Source organism: Protopterus annectens, chromosome 9.part0 (genome assembly GCF_019279795.1).
Source record: "Protopterus annectens isolate FY-2018-M chromosome 9.part0, PAN1.0, whole genome shotgun sequence".
NCBI lineage: Eukaryota > Metazoa > Chordata > Ceratodontiformes > Protopteridae > Protopterus > Protopterus annectens.
The window spans coordinates 1603664104-1603677183 of record NC_056743.1 but is presented as its reverse complement, the minus strand read 5'-3'; the positions used below and the strand labels follow the sequence as shown (position 1 = coordinate 1603677183).

At 39.4% G+C, this 13080-nt stretch overlaps 1 protein-coding gene across 2 annotated transcripts in view; it reads right to left on the bottom strand.

Annotated features, from left to right (window-relative positions):
- LOC122812206 (transitional endoplasmic reticulum ATPase-like) overlaps positions 1 to 13080 on the bottom strand; it is a 530874-nt gene that overhangs the window by 143348 nt on the left and 374446 nt on the right. For both annotated transcript variants that reach the window (XM_044084545.1, XM_044084546.1), the window contains exon 14: positions 3104 to 3282. In XM_044084545.1, the coding sequence (XP_043940480.1) occupies positions 3104 to 3282 (179 nt within the window). The remainder of the gene's footprint in view (positions 1 to 3103; positions 3283 to 13080) is intronic.

The window sequence follows — 13080 nt, the reverse complement described above, 5'->3', positions numbered from 1 at the left end:
TACAAAAGGGCCTTACAGAAACAGATGCTTGGTGCCAGAGCCATGGGCTCAAGCACAATGCCAAGAAATGTATAGTTATCCCCTTTGGGAAAAAACATGTACCCATGAATTACCACATAGGTGGCAGTACACTAAACACCGAAAGTGTGATAAGAGACTTAGGGACATAGGTGGACAGTGGTCTCACCTTCAATAACCACATCGCCACAACAGTCAGGAAATCCTTCTATGTGGCACACCTCGTCACTAAGGGCTTTTCATCCAGAAAAAAGAGGTCATTGTCCCACTGTATTCATCCCTCATTAGACCCATTAAAGAATACAATGCCCCATTTGGTATGTATCTCTCAAGACATCTGCAACAACTGGAAAGGCCGCAGAAATACCTCACTAAAAGAATCACAGACCTAAAGCAGATGCCCTATGCTGACCATCTTAAAAAACTCCAGCTATACTCTGTCGCATATCGTCTACTCTGAGGCGATCTCTCCTTAACATACAAGGCCATATCAAACCCAGAGCTGTTGGACATGCTACAGTTAAAGAAATCTCAATCCCTCAGAGCCACATGCTCCAGGGATCTAAACCTTGTCATCACAATAAACAAAACATGCTGGAAGGATAGGTTCCTGACCCAGAGACTCCCCAGACTCTGGAATAGACTTCCCATACATGTCAAGCAGAGCACCTGTTTGGCCCTCTTCAAAAGGAACCTTGATGATTGAATGGGAGATAGGAAATTCACCCCGGGGATCACGTCAATCACCCTGCTAGACAGGGGTCCAGGGAAGTAAATAGTGTGGGAAGAAATAGCCAGGGAATTGTTATGGCTAGGCTTGTATAGGCACTAAGGCTGATAGCCTAGTACCAACATATGAACCTATGATGTAAGTGAGTAAGTGGTCACTTATATCATCTGGGCGTGTACCAGTGTTGTACAGGTCTGGGTGATTGTTGATAAGAATCCAGTCCAGGATACATATAAAGAAGGATGTGCTCCCTGCTCCACAGTTGCTAGTTACCATAGTTAGAAATATTAGCAATATTTGCATTGTTATTCACATATCACAATGAAGCGAGTCTGCATCAGGAATAAGGTGTAATCTGAAAGCTGACAATAAGTGTGCACAGTGAAATAATTGGCATCAGAAGGACATTTTCTTTACTCTCCCCCTCTGCCCATCTTCCTTTTAGAATGTCATCCCCCTATTGCCTTCCTCTGTACGGAAGGAAACACAGTATTGATTCAGTGCCTATATTTTTCTGGTTTTCTATGATCTCCTTTCACATCATTGCTTACTGTGCATAAAGCTGTCCTCCCTTCTGCTATATACCTAAACAAACCTTTGCTCTCCCTTGACTCTTCTGTCAAATCTCTTACCCCTTGTGCTTTTGCTGGCATTCTGTTTGCCCCCTTGTACTGCATTTCCTCTACCTCCCATTTTCACAGTTTCATTTCTTATATGACCCCTATTTTTTGCCCTAATTACACAACTTCCTGTGTTAGCAACATATTCTATTTTGCCTTTTCCTCAGTCCATTGTTCACATCACTGAGTTCTGTATCCCTGAACAATTCCTATATATTGTTTACTCCTTCCTTTTATTCAAGTCCCTGAACTGTTCTTTGACGTTCTCCTCCAATTCACCATAACCCACTTTAATAAAATAACATGCCACTGTATTTATTTTTGTATTCTTACCCTCCCACAATGGCATGATTATTACTGGCTAAGGATACCCTTACCTGTACCTGGCCCCCTCAACCTTGCTTAACAACACTTTTAGAATTCTCTATTTTCTGGTACAGTCTGGCACCATTTGGCTGAACGCCTAATGCTTCAGTGTCATCCAACTCATACTCCCACTATGTGCTGGACCTTAGTGAATTTCACAGCCTGCTCCTGAAGTACATGCCAATAACCCTTTTCTACTACCCTACTCTGTTAATTGCTTCTCCCTTCTCTCATCTACCTCTCTTGATATGCCTGAGGGACAATACACTGCTGTCCCTCCACCAGAATTTCTCCCTTTGTACATTAACATCCAGGGTACGTACCCTAGGTCTAACCCTATCCTTACTTTTATGTTGGTGTTCCTCTTCTTCTCTGCCCTGAAGCCTTGCTTTATTTAGATGGTTACTTCATCTCTGTCCTTCTCTTCTCTGTCATACTTGAACAACTTGCATGCAGACACTTCTATGTCCTATCCCCTATTATCTCTGTCCCGTGATTCTGTCATATCAACAGTGAGCACTTTCCCTTCTTGTGTATCACTGCTTTCAATTTCTCCACCTTCTTACCCAGACTCCTAGCACTACATAGCAATACTGCCCAATCCTGTTTTGAGTCACTCTGGTTTACTCTTGTGCTATGTTCCATGTTCGTTTTTACTTTTTTTCTGCTGCCTGAGTACCTGCCCACATCCTGTTCTGCAGATATGCTCAACACCCAACACACTATGAAGCAGAAAATAAAATCTATAAAACCTATAAATCTAAAGCACTGTACAATGACCTCTCAGCAGTTCCCTGAGATCTGAACTGCAAGCCAAGAGTTGTAAACTGCTGTAAATCACAGAACCATAGCTATCTCATCTGTCAGCCAGCTCTCTCCTCAACTTTGGATTGACAGGAAAAAAAAAGTTTTCTCAATGCTCAAGATGACAAAGAAAAACAAGTTCTCCTGCTCTGAAACTGTAGCAAGCTGCTTTCTTGATACCACACACAGTGAGCACTGCAAATACAGTAATAAGTATTTATTTCTGCAGCCATGAAGTTCTCCCATCTTTAGGAATGAATTTTGTTTCTGCACTCCCACACCATCGATGTGTACTTCTCCCCACTCAAGTTACAGTGCTAACCAACCCTGTCCTTACCTAGTCAATCAGCTATAAAACAAACCAACAAATTTAAAGCTAGAGAGATAAATTCTTATATTCTGAATTAGGATTCTGCCATTTTATCTTCTACTTCCCCTTATGGTGGAACGATTTCATACTTTTTAAAAGTTTATTTTTTATGGCTATGGAATTTGAGTTCAGCTTCAGAAATAACGTCTTTATTTTTTCATATAGTTAGAGATCCACATTTTTGGAGATACTTGCCTGTTTGTAGCTCCAATTATAAAGACAGTCTTCTTGTCTGACATCCCATCCATTTCTGTCAGGATCTGGTTGATCACTCTGTCTGCTGCACCACCACCGTCCCCCGCACTACCACCACGTGCCTTGGCAATGGCATCCAGCTCATCGAAAAACAAGATGCATGGAGCTGCTTGGCGTGCCTGAGCAAAAAAAGCAGTAATATCAACACTCTTCTTTCCAGGTCACACACCACCTCTGTGTAAAATGATGTCTCTCCTAACCATGCATGCACACTTAAAATGGCTGAATACAGTATTGAAAACAAATACTTTTGACCTCTTGTTCTCTTGCCAATGTGACTTTTTCAGTAAAAGCCCATGGCCTAAAAAAGTCTTGCAGAGGAAAAAATCTTGCTAGGATATAAACTTTTCACTCTTTCCATCTGAAATAAGGCTTCCTTTACCACAAACTATATTTTTTATGTCTATAACATGCATCATAATATACCTCCTGTTCTAATGTTTCAAGTGTTTTCCTTAAGTATCATTAAGTGTAGACACACCTGACTGTCACTTCTATGTTCAACATATAAACATTGCAGTAGTTTGGCATCATACCTTTCAACCTCTTAGTGCAAGACATTTGGATAAGGCCTGACAAAATGGGGGGACGAAGTCCCAAAAATTGGGACATATTTTAAATATTGTTCTTATAAACTTAGAAAGTTGGTAGAGTAACAGTGCTTGTTTTAATATACATTTTCTGAAGGATTTGAAGTCTGAAACTCAAATGTATGATATTATTTAGTGACTTCAGTCCTCATATTATCCCATTGATTTGCCAGAAAACCATACATTTTATGAGAAGTACACCAAAATATAAGCCAAAAATCTGGACATTCTGTGAAAATCTGGACAGTTGAAAGGTATGTCTGGCATGGTGAATGCTCACTTATCAGCATGTGCACTTATTTACTGCAACAATTGCCCCTTAACTACAGAAAAATCTCTTTAAAGTACAGGAGCCCTGAGGCATGGCCTGAGGTAGTAGATTGTGCACTGCTTTGCTCAAAAAAGTGTCAAAGGTCAACAGATGCTGTTATTTCTTATTTGCTTCATGTGGATGGGAAGCCTATTCCAGAAATGGGGTAATCTTTGAGACACATAGATGTCCCTCCAACATGTCCTGTTTATGGTGTAGATGAGGTTTTGGTCCTCAGAACAGGTATTTCTGGTGCTATTTGTGTAGCGGATGTGTGAGATTAGGGGATGGCTTGCAGGCTAGGCATAGATCAATGTGCAGCAGTCTGTAGGAGACCAAGTACAGGGATAAGGGTTCTGAGACTGTCCACATAGGACTTGTTCTTTACTCCCTGTATTCTTTTTGTAAGGAACCTCTGACGTCTCTCAAACTGTTGCATGTGCCTGATCAGGTACATGCTAAAGGGTGAATTGTACTCGATGACTGGACTGATGAGAACTGAGTGCAGTGGAGTAATGACCTCCTTGGACTTGGATGCCATGCTCTTACATATAAGATTTGCAGTACAGAGTGATTTTTTCACCTCAATAGACACTTACTGGTCAAAGCTTTCTTTTTTATTGTTTTTACTTTTCTCTCTGTTGTACCGCTTGCATTTTCCATTTATCCCAAGCTTTTTAAATGGCACACTGATTCTCGATATATGTTTAGTGAGCCAACAAACCTCCTTATCAGCAAATACTGTCCCCCTACCTAAAGAAATATTAATTTCCACTGTATTATGACTCTCCCTTCCTTTACTGCCAAGTGAAATTTCCTCATACTTTCCTGCCCCTATACAGTGCACCATGTAATATTTCCTCTATATCTTCTTTCCTCAGATGAATCCCAGTTCCCTTAATCTTTGTTTATTTGCTGACCACAGCATTTGCCCCTTAACCACAGAAAAATATTTTCCATTTTAAGTTCACACCTTTTCTCTCCCTCCTTCTTACGCTTCAATGCATTTTCCTCTGAAAACGTTCCAATATTCTGATATATTTCTTTAAAATGTTTTCAGACATGCATAGTCTACTCCAGCTGTAGCATCAATTCATCAATTATATTTTGATACAATGGTATCAAGTCTACCTTATTTTCTGAGTACAGTCCTCAAACAAGAGATCTGAACGTTTTGTTTGCTGCTACTGCTGCATTCTGACCCTGCTCCTAAAAGTCCAGTTTAAGTCTAATCAGAATTGCTACATTTTCCTTGCTTTATATCTAATACTTCCTCCTATATTCTCCTTTTTAGGATTTTGTTACACTTTTTCCAGAATGTCTGCTGTTTCATTTACCCTCTTTTTGGATAGCTGTGGAATTGGGTTGATATCTTTGGCACATCCAAGCTTCAACTGACTCTTTTGAATTTACTGCACAGTCAACACTATGTACAAAGCCTTGCACACTTACTCCAAAAATGGCTGACCTTTTAATTCCTTCTGAACTCTTTGTGAGCATTCATGATTTTTCCTTTCCCATTAAACTGAGATGCTACTACAGCTTACATAATAACAGTGGCGCTGAGTAGAAATCATTTCTCATGCAGCAGGAATGCAAAACTATATTAGCGTAAGCAGCATTCTAGAAAGGAGTGTCATCTTCTCTTTGTAAATTCATTACAGAGTCAGAAGCACTTCCTATAGCACCTACCTGTGCAATAACTAACCTTCACTCTTGCTTGCATTAAGCGTGTATGAACTGATTACTTTCCACTGGCTAAGGAACTGTAGCCTGCTTTGCTTTCTCCTCACCCTAATTCCCCAGCAATCCTTCATTGTATCATTACCTCCATACTAACTGTTCTCTACCCACTTCTCTGCCTCCCCTTTTGTATTAAACACACACGCACACACACACACACACACACACACACACACACACACACACACACACACACACACACACACACACACACACACACACACACACACACACACACACAAACACAACAACTGAAATAAGCCCAAATAAGCCCTCTCCAACTGCTATTAAGAAACTGGAAACACAGCCTTCTCTCTATAATCATCTGCAGTACAACATGCTAGCAATATCCATTGCATACTCACAAACACAACCCACACATCTGAAAAAGTATGCATTAACTTTTATAGATAATCACTAAAGTAGTAGTCTTCACTCAGACTACCACGTATCTTACTTAACATTTCAGTCATAAACCTACTCCCTCAACACACCCTTACATATGGGCTCGTAGCAACTTATATAGCTTCATGTATAAGCAACAAATCATAACTACTATAGCTCTACCACTAATAGCATCCACTTTACTCACCCAAATCTCCTCCAAACATGACTTCACCAAAACATTATCATAAACTAGAACCTGCTATTCAGGCTTCTGCAACTCTGCAGTATCCTAACAGACTATCCTCAAACAGCTTTCCATACCTCTTCTGTCCTATATCTGATGTACATCATCCTGCAGAACCTTCCAGTCCAATCTACCACCTGTTTGACAGACACAGTCTTATCACTCCCTCCAGTATACACCTTCCATTCACACTTACCCAACAACAGGTCCCATTTATATCCATCATACCTATAGCCATTACTCCCTACAGTGCATAAACCACAAACACCACCAAGAAAAGGTATGCCGATTCACTTCCATAATAGTAATACTAATCCTTTGTGGAATCATTGCACAAAATGCAGGCCCATCTCCCCTCTTCTGCTTCCAAATGAACAAAGCCTATGGAATAAACTGAACAAGTTAGTGCCCGCATCTCCCAACACAGTTTACACATTATAGCAGTCACAGGATCACAATCATGGACCACTTATTTCCCAACTATGACTGCCACATGTATGCCATACCAGGACTACAAAATGGTGAAAGAAACCTCCTTTTTATCAATTCCCAGCTCAAGGTTCAACTCCTAGTTCAGAGTAAACCAAGTAATTACACTTTGTCAAACTGCCTGCTAGTCAGTATACACACAAAACAATCCACCACTCCATCTGCCTGTAGCCTGTAGGCTTATCTTCCACCCCTTCATCCATAGAAAAAATCAACAAAAACTTTAAATCCATCAAGACAAATATACACAACCACCTGCTGACTTTAGCCTTAGCATGCCTAGTCATGTCCACAGTGATACCATAGCTCTCCTTACTGAGTACAATTCACAGCAACGCACCTGACCAAATCTAAAAACTAATAATCATGGTCTATTAGACTAGTCACTGATATAACTATCCAGCCACCATTTACCAGTAACTAGTGCCATATCAACTTTGTACACATTTCCCCCCATTAAAAGACCCCCAACTAATCTCTTTTAGAGACAAATCAGACACCAGTTTAAAAAAACCCAAATCCATCCTGAGTATCGCAGACTAGTCCAACATTCTAAAGACAACTGAAGTCAACTTTGCTGCAAAATCATTCACTAATATTCTATGAAATCAACAAGATGCAAGCTTTCCACTAATAGCTTGACATTACTGTGACGCCCGTGCCCTGGCCCAGCAATCAAGGAGCCTCAGTCCTCACTACTAACTCCAGAGAGGGCATCTCATATATGAGGAAAGGATAACAAATACACACAGTAAAGTGCAATTTCCCTTAAGAGCACACAGAGATCACAGTCAGTCCAGGGCTGGTCGCTTCCTTGCTCCCCCAGGTCCCCAATAAGACTCCCCACTGGCACAGCTATAGGGTCCAGATCTCAGCCTAGCTGGGCAAGCTAAAATCTCCAGCACCCTTTCTGTCCAACTAGTGCTTCGTGTCCCTACCCAAGTAGCTGACACACACACACTTTGAGATAAGAGTTTACACAACCACACAGACACTTCTGGGGAAGGCTGGCACAGGTTCTCCAGCTGTGCCCTTTTTACCCATACTATACGCAAGGGTGCCTGCAGGCAGGTGCAAGGGGGTGCACTTGCACCCCCTTGGAACCGGCTGGCCAGGAGATTAATTTTCTTTTAATAAAAAAAAAAAAATACTTTGGCATTCTTCTTTAAGGAAAGACTTGGCATTCTTCTTTAAGAAAGGATATTGGGCCAGTCCCATAATGCATCACATCCATGCGTGCATTGTTGTCTGCTCGCAATTTGAAATGCTTTGCGCCCTGGGAGAATAAGATGCATTGTTGTCCGCTCGCAATTTGAAATGCTTCGCGGGAGAACAAGTCTGTGAGTTCTGCTTCGATCATTCAAATTATATTTTTCTATACAATTTCTTTGTTTTTTTAGATTAATGGTATATAATATGTATGGACATGAAATAGGAATGGTTTTAATTAGTCTGCTATACCTTTGAATGGTTAAATCATATCCAAGAATACGAAGTGTGACAACGTTCTTAGGCACATTTGCTTCTGTGTTTTACAACAGCACTGAGTTGTTTGGTTTCACATGTTTTTGATTGATCATCAAGTATCTCTTTTTGACCAACAGGGATAGATTGATATTTGCTGATGTACTGGTCTAAGTGCATATAATAGTGCCAATGATATTTCAGCATGCATCCATTCCTTATTGGCTTTTGACTTTGTTTATTTGACTAATGAGGGCAGTTTAGCTGTGAATATGTGAATGATTCAATTATATGCAATTACTTTGTCTAATTTACGATATCTCGACAAATGTTACACTATATTCCATTATTTCTTATATTATGCTTACGGGATGATTTTAATTAGTGAGTTGGGTCCCTGAACAGTAAAACTATATTTAAGAACATTTAGCATTAGGAAGTAGTATAGATACTTTTGCCACTGTACCTAGCAACGGCACTAAGCTATTTGGATATGTATAATTTTAATTGGTCACTATGTTCTCCATATGACCAATGAAGACAGATTAGTCTGAATGTTTTTGATAGCACTAATCGTTTTCCAGCATATACTTGTTCCTTATTGGTTTTTGCCATCTTTATTTTGCCATTGAGAATAGATTAATTTGTCAGGATGTAAAAGATATGATAGGATGCAATTGTTCTGTTTAACTAATGATATTTTAACAAATGTTATGTTTTATTTGCATTCTTTTTTTCTGATTGGCTAAAAGATACTTTTTAATGACAATATTTTTTTAGATGTTTAGACTTGATAAAGGGTTCTACCTGAAAGTGCTCATCATTTTATGTTTGTAATATAAAGTTATTTTAATGAAGTGCTTCATTATATGCCTGTAGCCATAGTGGTTTTGGTACTTTGTATATAGATATATATATATATATATATATATATATATATAGATATATATAGATATATAGATAGATATAGATATATATGAGTGTGTGTGTACAGTAAAATTATAATGACACAAGAGCAATAACCACAAATTACATTTAAAATTCATAGACATAATTCCTGGATATCATCTCATGAAAATGTGATTTCAGTTTTTTTTTGAGAAATGTAAATCAGTGTCCCCTGCTCACATGAGTTTCATTCAGGTCTTTTAAATTATTGAAAATTACAGATTAGACATAACCTGACTTTGACAACATCAAACTGGAGATTGACAAGTTTTGTGTTATTTTTGGTATCATAATTTAAGACATCAGATGTGGTTTGTCCATGTTTTTGTGCGTTAGACTGGTAAGGTTAATGAATCAATAATTTCCAGGGTGTGTACTAGGGACCACCCATCTCTCTAGTATAATTCTGAGACTCATATTTCTGATACCTGGATTTATGAAAAAAAAGAAAAAAAAAGATCTGAAAACACTGAAGAAGATCAAATGTCAAACAGTGATGCTCGCCTCTAACGTTGTTTTTTTGCATTAGGATCCCCTGCATCCTTCAGTATGGGGAATAAACTCACCATACACTGCAAACTTTGAAATAGCAACTCTGAGATTCCCTCTACAAACCAATACTAGGGGGGGGGTTTGTACCAGTGACCAACAATACACAAAACAAGGATGCTGTTCACACTAACAGTTTTGCATATACATACTCATCAAATTCCTATGAATTGGAAGAAACAATCTTACATCACTGGCCGGTTTTAACCCTCTTTGAAGAACTAAAAGACTATATACCACCTAAACCCAGTTTTGTTCATAAAAGAGGGGCCAATCTAAAGGAATTATTTGAAAGAAATCAAAGAAAAAAGATGAAGGTAAAACAACCAAGGCTGGGCACTTTCAGATGTGGTGCCTGTGCCCAATGTCATGCCATATCTAAAGAAACAGCACCATACCTCCCGTCTAGGAACTACAAGATACACCCCACTGGATTTTACACCTGTGCCTCTAGAGGGGTCGTATACTTGGGGATGTGCACCAACTGTCAAAGTTTCTATGTGGGCAAAACTGAGAGGGAATTAAGGAAACGTATCTATGAGCATCTTTATGACATGACCAGGAAGAAGGAAACCAATGCCTTCTATAAACACTCACTCTCCTGCCCAGATCCCAAAATTCAGTTTCTAGTTCTGGAACAGGTTGAGCCAGATGCAAGAGGTGGTGACTGGGAATCCACCTTGGGCTACCGTGAACTATTATGGCAGTTGAGACTGAATGCAGGGAAGCCACCAGGTCTGAATGGGATGATCAGCATTAAACCGGTCCTCAAGCTTAGGAGGGCTAGGTTATAACTCTCATACTTGATCCCCTTCATATTACAGCATCCCCACACAGCATATTAAATTACTGAACATCCACGGTTTTAGGATTCTGACTAATAAATCAAATTCTATATGAAATGGTATATGGATGGGCATCAAAAATATCTCACGCACATTTTATTGCATGTCTTTATCAGTGCAAAGTAATAATAAAAAGAAAAAAAATTTTTAACAATTCACTGACAATCTAAACACACCTTTAAGCATATTCCTTAACAATCTACAACCCCAACCAGACTTCAGACTTTTATGTTCTGAAACCTAGGAAACTGGTATTTTAAAATGTTTTTTATGGTTAGTCATTTTTATTTAAGTGCAGATGTTGTTGCAAACATTTCATTTTTTGAGTTGGTATAATGACTAACTTTTTTAACATCCAACTCCAAAGCACCACACCTTAGTACTAGACTTACTAATTAATTAATTATATAATTGCTAGGCTATTTAATGGAGGTTACTGCATACTGTATTTTGTTTTCACTTGACAAAGCTCAGGACTGCCTGAGCGAAAGCGCTTGTGTGATTTTATCTGTGACTTTTGGAATACTTCAGTGTGATTTTATCTGTGACTTTTGGAACACTTCAGAAATAAAAATACAGCCTTGTGGACTTTAGCAGAGTTCTGGTTCCTTTCTTCAAGGTCGTGGATTATTCTTTGCTTGTCTTTGGTTTTTTGTGCATTACTTAACTCTGAGATTGCCATAACTCAGAGAAAAGGAAATATTCTGAGAAACAGCAATTTCAGACCTGGTATATGGAAGTCCACATTTCTGGCTGTTCAGTCTCACTATTCTGAGACACTTCGAATATCAAATGATTACTGACCAATTCCTTATGCAGGAGCATCACAACAGCTGTTCTCTGTACTCTAGGAACATGCCTTATTGCTAAGCTTAAATTAAATAAGTTCATAAGGAGCTTACCAAGGACATGTTTGCTGCTATTAAGAATCCAGGGAATATGGTTTGGGCCCATGGAAGTGGTATTTTTAATTTTTGAGGGTATAATCATAAAATGTTACATGTTAATTGTAAGGGATGCAGGAAATTTTGAAAATTCAGTGACTGTTTCTGGGTTGAAGTTTGTATTTATCTGTTAGCATATTAGCCATATCCTTACTATCAAAGTGTGTTATGCTGTCTTGGATTAAATCAGAGCATTGCTGGGTATTATTTCTTAATTTCCAAATGTAGTTAAAGAAGGAGTTTTACATTTCCTTGGTTTCAGAAGTCAGTTTCAGTTCATGATTTGTTTTGGCCTTCCTGATTTTGATATTTTGCAGACTAGTCAAATAATATGGTGATTTAGATTCGTAGACTTTAATCACCAGCAAAACCTTTGCAGTAGAAAATCTCCTATATAGCATGCTCCCTTGACCACCAATGAAAGTGGCCTCTACGCAGATCGAGTTTCCTTGTCAATGAACAGACAATGAGGAAGGCTGGGGAGAAATAGGTAGGGAAAGGTATAGGTATGTGTGTGTGTAAGAAATAGGTAGGGAAAGGTGTGTGTGTGTGTGTGTGTGTGTGTGTGTGTGTGTGTGTGTGTGTGTGTGTAAGAAATAGGTAGGGAAAGGTATGGGTGTGTTTGTGTGTGTGTGTGTGTGTGTGTGTGTGTGTGTGTGTGTGTGTGTGTGTGTGTGTGTGTGTGTGTGTGTAAGAAATAGGTAGGGAAAGGTATGTGTGTGTGTGTGTGTGTGTGTGTGTGTGTGTGTGTGTGTGTGTGTAAGAAATAGGTAGGGAAAGGTGTGTGTGTGTGTGTGTGTGTGTGTGTGTGTGTGTAAGAAAGAGGTAGGGAAAGGTATGGCTGTGTGTGCGTGTGTGTGTGTGTGTGTGTGTGTGTGTGTGTGTATTTGTGTGTCTGTGTGTGTAGGAAATAGGTAGGAAAGATGTGTGTGTGTGGGTGTGTGTGGGTGTGTGTGTGTGTGTGTGTGTGTGTGTGTGTGTGTGTGTAAGAAATAGGTAGGGAAAGGTATGGGTGTGTGTGTATGTGTGTTTGTAAGAGGGAGGGAGATGTGTGTGTGTGTGTGTGTGTGTGTTTGTAAGAGGGAGGGAGGGAGGTGTGTGTGTGTTTGTAGGAGGGAGGGAGGTGTGTGTGTTTGTAAGAGGGAGGGAAGTGTGTGTGTGTGTGTGTGTGTGTGTGTGTGTGTGTGTGTGTGTGTGTGTGTGTGTGTGTGTGTGTGTGTGTGTGTGTGTGTGTAAGAGGGAGGTAGGTCTGTGTGTGTGTGTAAGTAAGTAAGGAGGGGTCATACCTCACAATTATCCAGATTTTTGCCTCATATTTTCGGTTTGTTTCTCATAAAATTGTGTTTTTTCTTGCAAATCACTGAGGACTGAAGTCAGAAAATATTGGCAGACATTTGAGTTTTA